The 19,313-nt window shown below is 33.9% G+C and overlaps 1 protein-coding gene and 1 pseudogene across 5 annotated transcripts in view; both read left to right on the top strand.

The window, feature by feature from the left end:
• Dmxl1 (Dmx like 1) overlaps positions 1-19,313 on the top strand; it is a 160,205-nt gene that overhangs the window by 31,999 nt on the left and 108,893 nt on the right. For all 5 annotated transcript variants that reach the window (XM_047554855.1, XM_047554854.1, XM_047554853.1 and 2 more), the window contains exons 6-13: positions 5,204-5,270; positions 6,477-6,655; positions 9,337-9,526; positions 10,655-10,823; positions 14,793-15,005; positions 17,711-17,964; positions 18,059-18,740; positions 18,830-18,951. In XM_047554855.1, coding sequence (XP_047410811.1) covers positions 5,204-5,270; positions 6,477-6,655; positions 9,337-9,526; positions 10,655-10,823; positions 14,793-15,005; positions 17,711-17,964; positions 18,059-18,740; positions 18,830-18,951 — 1,876 coding nt within the window. The remainder of the gene's footprint in view (positions 1-5,203; positions 5,271-6,476; positions 6,656-9,336; positions 9,527-10,654; positions 10,824-14,792; positions 15,006-17,710; positions 17,965-18,058; positions 18,741-18,829; positions 18,952-19,313) is intronic.
• LOC124986915 (denticleless protein homolog) lies at positions 1,105-2,571 on the top strand (annotated as a pseudogene).

The following is a 19,313-nucleotide window of genomic DNA, read 5'->3' as shown; positions in this document are numbered from 1 at the left end:
AACTGATAAGCCTGTTTTGTGTGGTTTTATTATATTACAAGCGCATTTTAGTTTGTGTAAAACCACACTAGCATTGATAAGTCTGTGACATGCTTTTTCTTGTACACTGTATCCTTTGTTCCAAATATCCATTTAAAAGAAAAAGTAAAAATAACTAGAAAGAAACATAACAAATGTGTAAGGCCTGTATGAAGATCATTAATGGGAAATTTGCTAAATTATGCAAAGAAAGACACTTTTCTTGCTTTTTGAATGGAAAGCCTCCTATTGTGAGGAAGTCTTTTTTTTTAATATTAATCTATATATTGCTGAGGAGAGATTACATTATCATGATCCCAGTTCAGTTAGCAGTCTGGCCTGTGGTCCAAGGACATGTATCTTTTGTTCTCTGACACTTAAATTGTATACAAGAGGTCAATGAGTATTTGAAATGAACCAAACTAAAATAAGTGTCTGTAATGAAACTTTAAAACAAAAATCCATATACTGGCCATAAACCTTGTCAAAATCCCATTGGAATTTCTACGTTTGAGTATAGTTCTAAACTTCATTTGAAAGAACAAAATGGGAAAATCAAGGACATTATGAAAAGAAAGAGTAATGAGAGTATACATTGTAGTAAAGTCAATTCTAAAGCTCTAGTTTTTTGAGTTTGTTGTTAATATAGGAACAGACATTAGGTTCCAGGAATTGACTCAACTATGAATGCCTATTCAGTATATTAATTAGCAAATTGGGGCAAATTAGCTAGCTCGGTAGAGGGAAAAGTGAAGTTACAATCTCTTTCATAGCTGGCACCAAATAAGTTTCAGATGGCGGGAAAAATTGAATTTCTATATAATGAAACAAAAAGATTGGGGGGGAGGATGAATTTCCACGTTTTAGAGTGCCAGTGCCAATGTGGTAGTTATCACTTGCTGTTGAGCACTTGAAATGTAGTTAATCCCAATCGGGATATACCAAAAGATACACTGAGTATTGAAAAAACTTAACACACACACAAAATGTAAAATATCAGGTGTGAGGGGCCCAAGTTGCAATTTCTGGTGAACTCGAGGGCATTTTCATGGCTTCTTCCTCAGCTGAGTTGTTCCTCTGGTCCAGATGTTCTTCAATTCGGTGCTCCCCCAGCCCCAGCTTGGTGTCCTGAGAAATGCCTGGTCTTCACACTACCCTCTGCAGTCCCTTCTAACTGGTTATCAATGTAGCTGTCATGATGAACACACTTCTTATGGAGAAACAGGAGTCCCAGTTCCTCCTTTTGGATGCACCTTCTCTTCTGCTCCCAATATGGAACATATATTAGCAGTTGCCAATGAGGAAGGCTTTCTTAGATTATATAACACAGAATCACAAACTAGCAGAAAGAAGTGCTTCAAAGAATGTATGGCTCACTGGAATGCTGTCTTTGACAGGTGAATTTAAACTTGTTATAGCAGCAGGTGATCAAACAGCCAAATTTTGGGACGTAAAAGCCGGTGACCTGATTGGAATGTGCAAAGGTCATCAGTGCAGCCTCAAGTCAGTTGCCTTTTCCAAGTTTGAGAAAGCTGTATTCTGTACAGGAGGAAGAGATGGCAACATTATGGTCTGGGAGACCAGGTGCAAAAAAGATGGGTTCTATAGGCAAGTGAATCAAATCAGTGGTGCTCACAATACCTCAGACAAGCAAACACCTTCAAAACCCAAGAAGAAACAGAATTCAAAAGGACTTGCCCCTCCTGTGGATTTCCAGCAGAGTGTTACTGTAGTCTTCTTTCTAGGTGAGAATACATTAGTCTCATGAGGAGCTGTGGATGGGATAATCAAAGTATGGTATTTACGCAAAAATTATACTGCTTATCTACAAGAACCCATAGCATCCAAGTCTTTCCTGTACCCATGTAGCAGCACTAGAAAATGAGGATATTTGAGTCTGATTTTGGATTCTACTGGCTCTACTTTATTTGCTAATTGCACAGATGACAATATCTACATATTCAATATGACTGGATTAAAGACTTCTCCAGTGGCTATCTTCAATGGACACCAGAACTCTACCTTTTATGTAAAATCAAGTCTCAGTCCTGATGACCAGTTCTTAGTCAGTGGCTCAAGTAATGAAGCTGCCTATATCTGGAAGGTATCCACACCCTGGCATCCTCCTACTGTACTACTGGGTCATTTCTCAGGAGGTCACATCTGTGTGCTGGTGTCCATCTGACTTTACAAAGATTGCTACCTGCTATGATGACAGTACACTAAAAATCTGGTGCTTGAACAGAGGCTTAGAGGAGAAACCAGGAGGAGATAAACATACTAGGGGGTTGGGCCTCTCAGAAGAAGAAAGAGGGAAGAGCCGACCTAGTAACAGTAACGAGTAGCCAGAGTACTCCTGCCAAAGTCCCCAGAGTAAAGAGCAGTTCGTCTGTTTCCTCCCCATCATCTGCAGCTTGTGCTCCAAGTTGCTCTGGAGACCCTCCTCTTCCTTCAAATACACCCACATTCTCTGTTAAAACCCCTCCTGCCAAAAAGAACTCTATGGAATATCCCTGGATCTGTCCTGCCTCAAAAAAGTATACTTTTATTTGAAATATATAATCTTTTCACTATGCTTTTGTGGTTTTCTTTAAATATGTGTAAAAGCGTGATATTCAGATAAATACATTTATATTGGTTAAAAAATATAAAACATCCCATTACATTCATTACAGTATAAAATATGTTGGGTTTCAAAAATTTAGCATCGAAGAAAAAATGTAAACTTTGATTACATGTTGAAATAATATTTTTCCACATTATGCTAAGTAACAATTTTACCTTTTTTTAAAAACATTTTTTAATATGGGTAGTAGGAAGTTTTAAGTTACGTATTAGATGAAGATGAGTGCTCGCATTAGATTAGACAAGTGCTCACAATATTAGAGAATAAAGTAAGTAGGTGAAGGGAAAGTGATGTAGAAGTCACATTTGAACATTTAGCTTAAAAAAAGCAAAAAATGGAGTTAAGAAGGCCATGAGTGAATGTCAAAGAGTTGAAAGACCCAGAGGAGTGAAGGGAACAGGTGAAGAGTGGCGCAGGGATGTGTTCAGAGTTAGGAGACAGTTTAGAGGCCATTGTAAGGTCTTTGCCTTTAAAACAATTTTTTATTTTCTTATTTATTTTTGTCCAGGTTGGTCTCAAATTGATGGTCTCACATAATGCTCTCACTTCATCCTTCCTAGTAGCTTGGCCTATAGGCATGGGTCACTATAAGCAGCTACCTTTGCCTTGTTTCATGAAGGAATTGGGAAGCTAGTGAGAGTTTTGAATAGAAGGAATACTGAGATCTGATTTCCTTTTAGAGGGTCTGTTCTGGCTACTGTTTGGGAAATAGCAGAAGAAACAAGTTCATAATCATGGATACCAGGCAATTTTATTAATTTGTCTTAGGGTGTCCTTAGGACAAATTAGATGCATAAAAATGTGCAGTGATGTTCATTATACCACTTTTTTGTTGTTATTGCAGCAGAAATACAAAGTACTAGTAAACTATTATTAATTTTTTTAGCATGACTTTATTTTTGTATGCAGTTCTAAGGATTGAACCCAGTGCCTCACATGTGCTAGGCAAGCACTCTGCCAGCTGAGCCCTAGCCCCAGCCCAGAATTTAATTTAATTCTAAATTAAAATATAGAAAAATATATTCATATATATTAATAAATACTAATTATTTAATATTTAACATCATTGTATAATGTTTCATAGAAAACCATAAGCCAGTAAAATAATGATGTAGATTTTTATATTTATACACATAAACATATCTTTACATTTAGATATGAAGATGTTTGTGACATTTTAAAGTGATTATGTGATATTACAAAGCAAGCTGTAATTATGACCTCAGTTTCCAATGCATCCTCTTCTATTCTGTCCTATAGAAAGTTGATAGAGGAGAGTGGAAAGAAGGATCTGGAAGTCCAAGTATTAAAATGTTAACACTGGCCAGGCACTTTGGTAGATGCCTGTAGTCCCAGCTGCTTGAGAGGCTAAGGAAGAAGGATTGCAAGGTCAAAGCTGGCCTCAGCTATTTAGTGAGACCCTAAGCAACTTAGTGAGAAGCTGTCTCAAAATAATAAAAAGGACTGGGGATATGGTTCAGTCATTAAGTACCCTTGCGTTCAATCCCCGGAACCAAAAACTAAAAAATAAAATAAAATGTTAACCCTGGTTTTGCCTGAGAGGTTGTGGTGGTGTTGGTGAAATTATAGAAGATTTTATTTTTTTCCTTTTATCCACCTATTACACTTAGAAAAAATTATTCGTATTTGAAATGAAATGTGACATTTTCTCCTTGACCTGCTTTGTAAATATGTTTAGTACAGATCTATCTAAGCATGACTTTGAACAAAGAAAATTGGAAAGCAATGATAGTGACAGGTTTTTTAAGGCCAGTATACGGGTGAGAAGGGAAGGCAGTATAAGGAAATGAACCAAAGTTCCTTTCAGAAGAAAAGGTAAGTATATAACAAGTAGATAGATGAAGTGGGCCAGTTGAATTCATGGTTACTTCAAGTCTCCTATTAACCCACACATAATTAATTAAGTAAATGTTACCACAAAGAAGGCCAAATTCATTTTAGAACACTGGTTTATTGTTTGAAAATATTTATAAGAATATAGTGATCCATGACTTTAGAAATTACATTTCCAGATTAAAAATTGAAATCATTCTCTAAGAGAATTCTAAGGGCATAAAAGCTGTGACTTCTGTTTTAGGCTTTGAAGATGTTGACAAATCATTTATCATGTGATTTTTAGGGAATGTACTTTTGTTGTTAAAATTTATCTTAGTAACTAGTTCATTTTTAGTTAAACATAAAAATTAAGGGGCCTAGTGTATGTAACCCAGTAGTAGAGCACGTGCTTAGCATGTGTGGGGCCCTGGGTTCAGTCCCAGCACTGAAAAAGGATAACTGTACCTTTGCAGCTGGGCACAGCTGTGTGCCTGTAGTCCAGGTTACATGGGAAACTGAGGCAGGAAGATCATTTGAGCCTGAAAGTTCTGAACCACCCTGGGAAACACAGCAAGATCCAGTGCCTTAAAAGAAAACAACAACAATAGAATAATTATGAGTGTGAAACTATATTATCACAAAATTTTTATTTAAGTATTTGCAAAAGTATCATTTTTCTTGTTTAATTTTCCTTGTAAATTATTCATTATCTTTAATTTACAGAACTGCTTCCCAAGTTCATTTAATGAAATTTTCACCAGATGGAGAATTTTTTGCCACTGCTGGAAAGGTAAATTGTGAAATGCTGTTGTCAAATTGTGTGTTTATACTTTAATTTGAAACTTTAAGAATGTTAGCCAGCTTTGTTTTTTTTTTTTATTTACTTAATTTGAAACATTATTTTCTATTAAAAACTAAATAGCAAAAATTGGTTAAATATTATGGTGTTTAAAGGCAGTATGGTATAATTGAAACACCTTAGACTTAGAGATAGATCTAGATATAAATCTCCCTTTACCAACTTTATCATCTAGGGCAAGTTAGTCTCTTTGAGCCTTTATTTTCTCATGTGTAAAATAGTATAACAACATCTATTTCATAGACATAGATCATTTAATCATAGAATTAATTTAGACAAATTATAAAGTGACTGGCATAGTACCTTCCACGTGGTATACAATCAGTAAGCTATAGCTTTTTCAGTAGTACACATACTTTGTTGTTACCTGTTGATTTCAGAGCAGTGTGTTTTTCTTGAAACTGTTCTATTTTTAATCATTGGTTCACAGAGCAATTCATGAACCACTAGTGGTCTGAAATTATTGTTTCCATGGCACAAAGCCTTCTACACATTGTGAGACACTCAAAAATCATAGCAAAATGTGTGTGTGTGTGTGGTGTGTGTGTGTGTGTGTGGTTTTTTTTAAAGAGGAGAACATTAGAACTGTTCATTTTAATTGGATTTATAGATGGAAACTCAATTACCAATTAAAAGCAGCACCTAGTAGTTTTTAGTTTACCTTGTTCTTATTTTCCCAAATGAGGTACAAATTTCATTGTACATAGAATACTTTATGTAATATCATTTATTAACTAGTTATTATTGTCAGCATAGTCTTAGAAAATGAAGTGAAAAGTATTCTTTTTTCATTAATCAGCAATCTTTGTAATGCTGCTGGTGGTACTGCTTTCTTATATGATACTTGGCTTAAGGAGGGAAAAAGCATCTAATTTCATCTTTCAGACTTTCCCTAATGATTCCATTTTCCATAGTGTGTGGTAATTAGCAAACATTTTCTTGAACATAAAATACACAAATTGACACAATTCAATTCTTAAAGGATGCTAATAAAAAATTTCCTTCCTCTATGCTTGATACTTCTTCCCATCTCTAAGTTCCTGACATTGGGAAGGAAAATCCTACTTTTGCTATTTGTCTTAACTTTCAATTTAATTCTAATCTAGATTGTTTTTTTGTTTTGTTCTTTTCCCTTAGGATGACTGCCTTTTGAAGGTGTGGTATAATGTAGAAAACTGGCGGACCTCTGTTAACTCTCCAGATGAAAGTTCAGAAAAACAATCTCAAGGAGAAATTGACTTTTCTTTTGTATATTTGGCCCATCCTCGAGCTATAAATGGATTTTCCTGGCGTAAAACAAGCAAATATATGCCTAGGTCAGTGGATTGTTCATTTTTTCCTGTGTGTTAAGCGAACTTTGTCATTGTGATTTGAGTTGCCTTTCTCACTTTCAGAGTCCATAGCTATAGGACTTAGGAGCCTGTGAAGATGAGAGTAATATTACTTACCCCATGGTATTTATACCTATGGCTATGAGTCAGTTATGATTGATGCTTAGTATAAGAGCCATGTGAAAGGAGTTTAAGCTATCATAATTGGCTTCCATATCAGATGTATTTAAGTCGGGGTTGTGCATATTTTCTTATCCTTCCTTGAATGAGGTATAGGTTTAGCCACACAAACATACCCTAACACCTACATACATACCTAATAGTACTTCCTCTCTTTCCTGTTCTTTGGAAGACTTGATATCATTGCTGAATTTTTGCCTGTACTTAAATAATTTGTTGAAATATAGGTAGAAAATCCTTTTTAGCACAACATGGCAATTTTCAGTTTGGCTATACATTTCACTTTGTCTCTTACCTTTTCACCATTTTGTGAATTTTGTCTTCTGTGTTCTATGAATTTTGACACATCCTAAGCTATCTGTGTTATTGTAATTAAATCATTCATTAACTTTATTTCTGGGCCAATAGAATATACCTAGACTTTTAGGCTACATACAGTAGATACTGGTTGTTCTTGTCCTTCCTTCTGGTCTGAGAAAGTATAGGTGTAGGAGGGATACTCTAGGGGAAACAATAGTTTCTTAGGAAGATGTGTTAACAAATGTTAACTTAATTTTAAAATTTGGAATGACCCCAGCTGTCATCACCAGCCCTGTTATATCTTTTTGAGGCTCCCTGAGGTTTTTAGTTTTCATTTTTGTTTACCTGCTGCCTTTGTGTGTATAGTGGCAAGGCTGACCTTTTCTCAAGAGAATAAATGTGATCCCATCAAAGACTGTTACTTTTTCTCACATGTCATTTTCACTGGATAATATAGTGGGGTTTGTTTTTGGTTTTTTGGTTTTGTAGACTGTGTGTGTTGACCAGGCTGGCCCTGCCTCAGCCTACTGAGTAACTGGGACTATAGGTTCACATTACCACACCTGGCTTCAGTTGTTTTGTTTTTCCACATAAAATAAAATAAAGATGCTCTCACAACTGACTATGTAAAGGGACTGATGGATTGAGAAAGTAGAATGCGCAGGTTTTTATGATGAGCATTTACTTTTTACTAATTAAAAATTGGTAAACGTAGGATAGGTTGAAAGTTTTAGTGATATCCTGCAAGAACCTCCAAAAATTGGTTGCAGGTATCAAGTTTCAAAACCATCTTCAACTGTTATTACATTAAGGTAGAACAGGTGTTAGGGACCCCTACCCATCACATAGTCATTTGAGTAATGTCTCAAACAGATCAGAGTAGTCCCACAATGCCTTTTTTTATACCCCTTCACATTGAATATCTATAAGATATTTTGAGGGTATTCACTTGGGGCTGACTACACTTCAGCTTCTTAGCCCTCTCTATGCTTCCAAGTTGTGATCTTTGTTCCTTGCTGTTTTGCTTCTAAGTTCTTATGCCTCTTTTCACTACTTCTAATCATTACCTTCTGCTGTTCCTTTATAAGCCTTTTCATTCTACCAGTTACTTATTGACAGTATAAACCTTGGACTTTTAATTTCATTGCATAGTCTGTGTGTATGTGAATATATTAGAAATAAATAGGAAGGGAGGCTAGGAGAGGGATAAAGAAAAAAGAGGGAGAAAGTGTAAGAGGGTTGAGGGAAGAAGGAAGGAGAAGCAAGGCCTTGCACTTGCTGAGCAAATGTTCTACCACTGAACTACAACCCCACTGAGTTACCTGATAAAGCCTTCTATTGATTGTTGGTTTTAGCCAGATAGATATTTTGGAACAAGTACCTTCTACATGATATTGTGCCTTTTTCTTCCCTTTTTCTAAATTTGCTGAATTAACCTGGTAGAAGGAAGTCTTTATTGATAGGATTTCAGCCTTCTGGGTCTTAATGTTTAGGGTTTTTAAAATATATGTGAATTTTTTTTTTTTTGTAATTTCGAAGAGGTCACAGGAAGGAATGAACTAAAAGTCAAGAAAAAGGAAGGGAGGTGGTTAGTGTTGATTTTATCATGGATTTTCTTGTTCTCAATACTTTAGGCATAGGTAAGGCAAGGAGAGAATAAATATGCTAAATAGTTGTTGTAGTATGTTAATGACCAATGCATAGATCCCATTACAGAAAGTAAAACTGAAGCATTTTTAAATAATTAAAATATTAACCGTCCACTGAATAAATTGGAAAATTTTATTAGATGATGTAGTTTTTTTTTTTTAATTATCAACTAATGAATTATGGCTTGATCTTAGTCTTTGTTCTTTAATTGCAAGAAGACTTATAGATTATTAAAACAAGAACTACTGAATTCCAGGCAGAAAAGAAATAAGCTGGCAAGCATTTATGGTGATAAAACCTACGTATATGTTGACATTTTTCATAGTTATATTAGTTGTGTACATTTACTTATAGAACTTTGTAGCGTATCTATGATACTACTGTGTGAAGTTTGTATTCTTGCCTCTAAATTTTTTTTAATTTTTACTATTTTTTATTTTTACAGACTGCGTTTTGATTCATTGTATACAAATGGGGTACATGCTTTCATTTCTGTGGTTGTACATGATGGAGATTCATACCTTTTTATTCCTTAGGGCTTCTGTATGTAATGTACTATTGACTTGTTGCAAAGATAATGTATGTCGTCTTTGGGTAGAAACATTCTTACCAAATGATTGTTTGCTGTATGGAGGTGACTGCAATCATTGGTCTGAACCAATTAATTTAACAAATAACTTCAAGAGAAATACTTCCAGTAAAGAACGAGTTCAAACTGCTCTAGAAGTGAGTATTTTTATTATATATTATTTCCTACAAGTTTTAAAACTTGTACATTGCCAATTTTGTAATAAAATAAGAAATCTATGTCTTAGGGAAATAATTCTCACAAACTTTTTATTTTTATCTTATTCAGAAATATACTTAAGGACTTTATATACAGCATAAAACTAATTATAAAGTTAATTATTGTGTAACTGATAACAAAAAGTTGATATTTGACTTAGCTAAAGTAACAAAGTAAAATAGGAGAATGCTGAGATTTAACTAACAATAATTTATTTCCTCTTTCTTAGAACTTGGGGTAGACTAGTCTATCTTACTCTCACTTGTTGTCTTTAGAACCACAAAAAGTTAGAGTCTTGAATTAGTTTTGAAAGTAAATATCGACTTTTGATGTTTGGTCTGATTAAAGATAGAATAATAAGACAGACTCTTATTGAAAACAAATGATTTATCTTTGGATTCTTTGATTATGGAACAACTATTTTTCAAATCTGAATAGTATTCTAATGTTTCAGAATATAATTAAATGTATATTTCATTGTATACTCAACAATGTATAGAATCATTGTGTATAATAATAGCTCAAAGAAGTCCTAGAGTAGGAATCTGAAGTTTTTTTCTACTTTCAGCTCTGCCTCTTATTAGCTAGATGAGCTTAGATTCTATATAAACTATTTTATCTTATGAAAGATGAGAATGGCTCATGGGATCAAATGAGAGATGATGAAAATACTCTGTAAATTATTAAATATCTTAATGTATTATGTTAATATTCAAAGCTTCCTGGTCACAGGGAGTAAGCTGTAGACAAAGAGAACAGTATACATAAAGATGTCATTGTTCACTGGCACATTAGTGGAAAAATCATTTAAGTTTTAAGCTCAGGAAATTAATTTTAAGAAAATAAACCAAATAAAAATTGCAAAGTACTGTGTAAAGTTTAAGAGAGGAACCCACATACTTTAAATTTTAACATCATTCTTTAGGATTCAAATTTTGATATAAAAAAATTGAAATGTTTTCACAAATAAAGTTGTTGGAAATAGGATATATGTAACTTCAAATAACAATTATGTAGACTAAACATACAATATAGACATTAGTTTTACTTTGCTTTTATTCACACAGGTAAATCTAAGACATTTTCGTAGAGGTCGGAGGAGATCACTTGCACTTGTAGCACATACTGGCTATCTTCCCCATCAGCAAGATCCTCATCGTGTCCACAGGAACACTCCACTGCATGCCAATGCACTTTGCCACTTTCATATTGCAGCTAGCATCAACCCAGCTACAGGTAATAAAGCATAACTCAAAACATGTTTTTGAAATTGAGTAGATTGATTTTATAACAGATAAGCTATACCTAAGGTTTCTGCATATGTAAAACATTGGAGGTAACTGGCTTTGCCAGTTTTTCATTGTAGCCAGTCCACTGGTTTCTATTTATTTGCTTTTTAAGACCATGATTTGTTTTATGATATAAAATCTTGATTCATTATTAGTTTTTTGAAAGTTGTGATTTGAGCTATTACCTAATAGATGTTAATGCCACAAAAATAATATTTTATAATTATCTTATTGTTGTTAAAACTGTTGTGTTTGATGCTTTATCTTTGGAGTCATTTCAGAAGTAAGAAGTAGTGTAAAAGATATAATTGGAAGAATTATAAAACTTTATCTCAATAGTTAAATATGTATTAATAGGCAGACTGAAAGATCTAGAATATCTGGGTCTGCCAATGAATTTGGAAATTAAATGTTTAGCACTTTTTAGTAAATACCATTGTCATGTATAAAATCCATTGATCACAATTGGAGAATTTAAAGTGGAACCTTGTAATATTACTAGAAAAAGAATTAAAAGACAAATATTTGCACATAATTAATATCATTTGTACAAAAGTGAAAATGCCTCTTTTCACCTCTATCCCAGCTTCATCTCTCCCCCTAGAACATAACCACTAATTTTGTATATCATGCAATATTCTTAAGTATTAGTTAAGCCTAAGTAGTTGGAAATTGCAATATGGCATTTTTCAAGGAAACATATCAATAAGTATGATTCATTAGTTACTTGATTAGAATTTTGTCCAGCAAAGCGAGAAGTGCTGTGCTGTGTCAAAGTATAGAAATACTTGTAGGAATGAAAAAGTCCCCCCCCCCCCCCGCAATATTCTTAACTTTTATTTGGTTAGCAACAGTGGAGTGCTAAAGGAATCCATAAGTGAAGAAAATGAAAGACTTGAATTTTCTTCATTAAAAAATTACATAGCCTTGGGAAAGATCATTACTTTTATCAAAAATATATTGACAGTAGATATAATACAAAGTTACCTCTAAGGTCAGTGGAATAACTTGGAAGGTCTTTGCTGAATAAAGGGCAATATTTGAGCTGGGGTATAGCTCAGTGGTAGAGTACTTACTTATCAAGCACAAGACCTCAGATTCAGTTCCCAGCACTGCAAATAAAACAAAATATATATGTATTTTTTAAAAAGGGCAATATTATGAGACTAAAGAAAGCTTGAATTCTCAAAATAAAGGAAAAGGCTGGGAGATAACAGATTGGAACCCTAAGTTCCAGAGTAACATCTTGACTAGTTTCTAATAAGGGATGCTCTGAAACCTTTCCTTAGATACTAGGTTGTTAAGGAAAGTGTACAGTAGATCAAACTATTGTAATATCATTAGGAACTCGATTGAAATTTTCCTCAATTCAGTCTGTTAAAATGACCTTTCCGGATGGAATATTTCTTGCTTAAAGCATAACTCTTAGATTATAGATTCACTTATTTGCCCATCAATAGAAATAGCCGTAAGAGGGCTGGGGTTGTGGTTCAGTGGTAGAGCACTTGCCTAGCATGTGTGAGGCACTGGGTTTGATTCTCAGCACCATATATAAATAAATGAATAAAATAAAGGTCTATTAACATCTAAAAAATTTTTTTTAAAAAGAAAAGAAAATAGCCATAAGGGAGGGTCTTGACAGAACATGTTCTGTCAGTGCTAGATCTTATGTCCTTTTGATGAAGATTTCGTATAAAAATGAAAATCTGTTTATATGAAGTCAGAGTATATATGAGGTTTGAGTTTTCTTTTAGTTAGAATGTTTCTGCTAAAACCCAGCTTTTCCCCCTCCTTAAGTATTTATAGCTAGGCCTGTAGTCCACAAAAGCCATTGCTGATCTCATTTGGGTTGATTGTAAATCAGATACAAGGGCTTCTTGGGAATACCCTCTCAGACCAGAAACAATGGGATTGGCAGCTCCTCTAGACTTTTATTGAGTACTTATGCCACTGTAGAAAGTAGAAATAGTGATAGGAACTGGAGATAGATACAGTGTCAATCAAAATAGGTATCATACTTTTGTCATGAAGTATATAATCAGGTGATAAATATTAATCAAGTAATTATATTAAGGAATGTATAGTAATAAACAGAAACTCTTGAACTGAATGTTAGAATTTGCCCCGGAACAGTCAGGAGTTCTTTTTCTTTTACTATTTGTCTTCTGTAGTATTCTTTCTATTGGTGTCTAACAGTAGTAGACATATTGTTTGAACAGATAATTAATTAAAATTGTTTATCATTTCTTTAAAAAAATAGATATATTTTGGAGAAAATTGTTATATTCCTTGAATCCATTCCAGCCTTTACCATTTAGCAGGTACCAGCATGACCCAGACTTGAATTTTTCTTTTTTATTAATTAGGGATAACTTGTCATAACCAACTGTATTTATTCCTCAGTATGCTTAATAGCAAACATATCAAAAGTGATTTCAAGAAACTTTTTTTAAGCTGAGATGGTGTGTTTTGAATGCTTTCCTTGTGCATGAGAAGGGACCTCAATTTTGTACCTTCTAACTTCAGTCTTGATGCTAATAAATAATATCAGTCATAGGTTTAGATGGTTAGGTCACTAAAGAAGTTAATGTACTGGGCACAGTGGCTCGTACCTGTAATCCCATTGTCTTGGGAGACTGAGGCAGGAGAATTGAGGGTTCAGAACCAGCCTCAGCAATTTAGTGAGGCACTAAACAACTCAATGAGACCCTGTCTCTAAATAAAATACAAAACAGAGCTGGGGATGTGGCTCAGTGGTCAAGTGCACCTGAGTTCAATCCCTCTCCCCGCAAAAATCAGAAGTTAATGTATCAGTATATTAAGTTAAAATGGTGCTAGCTGTGTTCAGTGGCACACTCCTGAGACCCAGTAACTTGGAATACCAGTTCAAGGCCAGCCTCAGCAAGTAAGCAAGTCCCTCAGAAATTTAGCGAGATTCTGTCTCAAAATGAAAAATAAAAGGGACTGGGATGTTGCTCAATAGTAAAATGTCCCTGGGTTTAATCTGCAATACCAAAAAAAAAAAGAAAGTTGCTGTTGAGATGCACATATCACTAATTCCTGCTTCATTAACAATGATGGCATTTTCTTTTTTTTAAATTTATTTTTATTGTAAACAAATGGGATACATGTTGTTTCTGTTTGTACATGAAGTGAAGGCATACTCTTTGTGTAATCATGCATTTACATAGGGTAATGGTGTTTGATTCATTCTGTTATTTTTTCCCTTCTCCCCACCCCTCCCATCCCTCTTTTCTCTCTATACAGTCTCTCCTTCCTCCATTCTTACCCCCCTCCTCCCCCCATTATGTGTCAAATGATGGCATTTTCTACTGTAAATCAGGTTAAAGGAATCTTTTCACTAAAATTTGTGATAAATTAAGAGAATGTTCCTTTCAATATGTTTACAAATTATAGACTTGTTTCTGAGAATATTTTAGGATTGAAGAAAATATGTAAACAAATAAATTTTATAACCTACAATATATAATTTGTCTCCTTTATAATAAGTGTGTTCAATTTATCATTAAATTCTGTTGCTAATAATAATAATGGCACACATTATATTGGAAATCTTATTTATAGAATGGATTTGAACTGTGAACTCTGGATGACAGTGATGTTTCAGGGTAGGTTCATCAGTTTAAATAAATTTAACACTTTTGGTGGTGGATGTTGATAGTAGAAGAGACTAGGCGTGTATGGGAATTGACGGTACTCTTTCTGTACCTTTCCATTTTCTGTGAACCTAAAATTGCTCTAAAAAAGATATTTTAAAAAAAACTCAAAATAAAATTAAGTTAAATTAAAACTGGAGAAATACTTTTTCAAACAAAAGATATATAATAATCAAAGAATTATGAATGTTTTGTATGCCAGATGGTAAAAATTTTAATTTCATGATTTTTTTTTATAGACATTCCTCTTCTTCCATCTATTACATCTCTGAGTTTAAGTGAAAATGAAGAGAAGAGTGGACCTTTTGTGGTACACTGGTTAAATAATAAAGAGCTGCAGTTTACTTTGTCCATGGAAGTTTTTTTACAGCAACTTAGAAAAAGTTTTGAACACCCATCTTCTGAGGCCAGTGTAGAAGATGCCAATCAAGCAGATATAAAATCTGATGAAGGTAAACTTTAAGACTGAAAAGTTTTAATTTGTTGAAGATAACATTTTTTAAAATTAGGGTTAAACTAGCTATTGTCAGAAATAAACAACAAAATTGCAATGGTATAATGCAAATATGGACTAGCTCATTTAATAATATGGTGTAGATAGTAGCTTTTTTCCACATGGTGATTTAAGAACTTAGGGTTTTCTGCTCTTATGGCTTAGTCAGCCCCCCTAGGACTTTACTCCTTAAAGGACTATTTGTGGACTAACAGTATTGGCATTATTTGGGAGCTTCCTAGAAATCTCAGCTCTACATAGACCTACTAAGCCAGGATCTACAATTTAATAAGATTTCCAGGTGATTTGTATGATTTATACGTACGTTGATGTTGAGGAGTGCTAGTATCTTAAATTCCTTTGTATTCAGCCTGCAGTTGGTGTAGAGAGAGAAAGGTATAACTGTTTTTCAGTCTTAACTTAGAATTGACAAATATTACTTCACTCTCATTCCATTGAACAGAAATAGTCAGAGGGTTCCATGTAGTCCCTGACTGAATAGCCATTATACGCTGTTTAATGCTAAATATTAGAGCTTTGGATGTAGCTCAGTGGTAGAGCACTTACCTAGTATTTGTAAGGCCTTGGGTTCAATCCCCAGTACCAAGAAAAGAAAAAGAATATAATACTAAATATTAAATTGCAGTGTGTATCTAGCCATCCATCTCTGCTATAAGCTATGATTCATAAATGTGATTGTTTTTAAACAAGTTTTATTTACATGATCATAAGAAAAAAATAGAATAGTACACATAGTTACAGTTTCTACATTATGAAGTTCATGGGTGGCCTTCCAGATTGATTCTTTTCTCTCCCCACCTGCACATTGGTTATCAAACCTAGAGTCTTGCACATGTTAGAATAGTGCTCTATCATTGAGCACTTCCAATCCAGCTTGATTCTTTTCTATGCTTATATAAGCAGTTGGGTTTTTTTTTTTGTTTTGTTTTGTTTTGTGTTTTTGTTTTTTTTGAAGGGGAATTACTGGGATTTCAACCTTGGAACTTTACCACTGAGCTACATCCCCGACCCTTTTTATTTTTTATTTTGAGACAGCATCTCACTAAGTTGCTTAGAGCCTCACTGAGTTGCTGAGGCTATCCTTGAACTTGTGATTCTCTTGTCTCAGCCTCGGTAGTTGCTGGGATTTAGGTGTGCACCATCACGCCTGCCTAGTTATCTCTTTTTTTGTTGTTTTTGGTTTTTTGTTTTTGGTTGGTTGACTTTTTTTTTTTTTTTTTTTTTAGTTGTACTATGGTTATTGATTTTTAAACAGAAATATTGTGTTATTTAATAGGCAATTTTCTCTATTGTTTGTTTTTTGTATCTAAAAAAAAAACTTTGATTCCTCTACTGAAAGACATTTAAATTGATTTAAATTATTTGATACTTTATTAATTGTAGTACAGTGATACATCATTTCTTGTTTGTGTGAATTTTCCTATAACATAAATTCCTAGATGTGGAATTACCAGGGAGTATATAGAGTTTAAATACCAATAAGATCTGCCAAGTTGTCTGCCAGTAATGTTTATCAGTTTACACTTTCTCTAACCATATCCAAATATCCTTTGGTGCATCCTTTTAACACTGTATCTTTTCATTATGTTTTTTTGCCAGTTGAAAAGGGAAAATGGCATCTTGTTTTAACTTTGTATTTTCTTGATGCAAATTGAACAGAATGAGTGAATATATTTTATGTTTTAATCCTTCTATACCTGATTTTTCATGCCCTTTGCCTCATAGGTGTAAGTTTTCATTTTCTAATTGATTCATATATCTTATCTTTTTGAGGTAGTGGGTACTAGTGATTGAACTCAGGGATACTCAACCACTGAGCCAGCCCTATCTTGTATTTTATTTAGAGACAGGGTCTCACTGAGTTGCTTAGTGCCTCGTTTTTGCTAAGGCTGACTTTGAACTCGTGATCCTCCTGCCTCAGCCTCCCTAGCCACTGGGATTACAGGTGTGCACCACCAGGCCCAACTATATGTCATATCTTTTAAAATCTGATAAATAGTTAAAAAATTTTTTAAGGAATTCTGTCAAGAAAGACTCTGTATTTCTAACTAAGAATTAAGGGGAGTGTTTAAGGCCTGAGATTTTCGAAAGAGATGAGAATAACAAATTTATTTTTAATTACTGACATTTTGAAGGAAATCTGGGAATTGGGCCTTATAAATGTATTCCTTTAAAATAGTTTAAGATATCATGTCAATTATAAGTATATGTACCTAGAGGACTAGTGCGGCATACTTAGGTTTGTATAAATCTGATAGTGAAGAAAGTAAAAATTAAATAGTATATTTAAAAATTTAGCCCCAGAATTACAGTTCCATTTCTAACTTTCATTTTATCATGAGCAAAACTGAGATCCAAAGTAGTAGTATATCTTAGTGAAATTTAGCTGAGTGGTTAATTATGGAATATCTCTTTAGAAACTAATTTGCCTCTTCTAGTTCAATATTATTCCTTTTGCTCAGTACTTGACTCAGTTCTGTAGGCCCTCTGATTACTCAGTCATCTTCAGTGACTTTATATTCCTGGAGCAAATTTGTTGTTAAAAAGGCAGCCTATATTTGTTAATATAAAACTATGTTTTTCATCTTGAATACATTTATAAAGCAATTTCTTTACTTGTTTCATGAACTCTTTTGCTTATAGAGTTGGATGATGGTATTGATGATCTGAAAATAACTCATGACAAGAAGGAATTGGGTGGTGATAAAGTAGTACCAAACTCAAGTTTTATACCATTATCATCAACTGCCATTGATCATCAGATTGAAGTACTTCTGTCTGAATGGAATAAAAATGCAGACATGCTTTTCAGTATTCATCCCATGGATGGTTCTTTACTAGTTTGGCATGTAGATTGGCTGGATGAATACCAGCCTGGTATGTTTCGTCAAGTACAGGTACTATTACTATATCATCTGTGGAGTTATTCTTGTTTTATAATATCTCTCTAGATAATTTTATATGTTCTAATACTTGCTTTCTTAATTCTAGGTGTCCTTTGTTTCCAGAATTCCTGTAGCTTTCCCCACAGGTGATGCGAACTCTCTCTGTAAAAGCATAGTAATGTATGCCTGTACCAAGAATGTTGACTTGGCTATTCAGCAGGGGAAACAAAAACCTGGCCTCACTCGTTCCACATCAATGCTTATCTCTTCTGGTCACAATAAATCATCTAATAGTTTAAAATTAAGTATTTTTACCCCTAATGTTATGATGATTTCAAAGCATGCTGATGGTTCTCTGAATCAGTGGCTGGTCAGTTTTGCTGAGGAATCTGCATTTTCTACAGTTCTTAGTATTTCTCACAAATCCAGATATTGTGGTCATCGTTTTCATCTTAATGATTTAGCTTGCCACTCAGTATTACCATTGTTACTGACAACGTCACACCATAATGCATTAAGGACTCCAGATGTTGATAACCAAAAGCAACCTCATGATTCTGTAAATATTGAAGAATGTTCTTTGACACAACAAAATAAAAGCACCGTTGATGTGGCATTTCAGGATCCCAATGCAGTTTATAGTGAGCTTATTCTTTGGAGGGTTGATCCGGTTGGGCCATTGTCTTTTTCTGGAGGAGTGTCTGAGCTTGCCCGGATTAATTCTCTTCATGTTTCTGCCTTTTCCAATGTGGCATGGCTTCCTACTCTTATACCCAGTTACTGTCTAGGTAAGCATTCTGATTTTTATTTCAGTAATTTAGACTTTTTAATATTATGACCAAAGGGTAAATTTTAAATGTTTGTTAATACTTTCTAGGTGCATACTGCAACTCTCCTAGTGCATGCTTTGTAGCTAGTGATGGACAATATCTGAGGTTATATGAAGCAGTTATTGATGCCAAGAAACTTTTATATGAGCTTTCCAACCCTGAAATTTCTGTGAGTACTGTCTTTTTAAAATAGTTTAAATATTTAATATGATTTGTGCCATATTTTGCTTTATAATTGTTGCAGATTTTATACCAGTGTATTTTGCAAAAAAGTAGAGAGTGACCATTATGGAAGGCTCTTTTAAAAATAAAAATTCTGCCAGAATTACTTAAAATCATTTATTACCAGACTGTCTTTGATTAGGATGCATGGAATATATATTAAAATTGATAATCTAAATTGATGCACAATATTTCTTTGTGACAGTTCAGCAAACACTTTTCTAGTCTGGATAAAAAGGTTAACACTTTAGTTGCTAAACACAAAAATAAAAAGCATACTTACTGTTTAGGCAGGGGTTCTTTCAATAC

The sequence above is a fragment of the Sciurus carolinensis genome, chromosome 6 (genome assembly GCF_902686445.1).
Source record: "Sciurus carolinensis chromosome 6, mSciCar1.2, whole genome shotgun sequence".
In the NCBI taxonomy this organism is placed as follows: domain Eukaryota; kingdom Metazoa; phylum Chordata; class Mammalia; order Rodentia; family Sciuridae; genus Sciurus; species Sciurus carolinensis.
The sequence above is the reverse complement of the archived record's forward strand: the minus strand, read 5'-3'. Positions and strand labels throughout refer to the sequence as shown.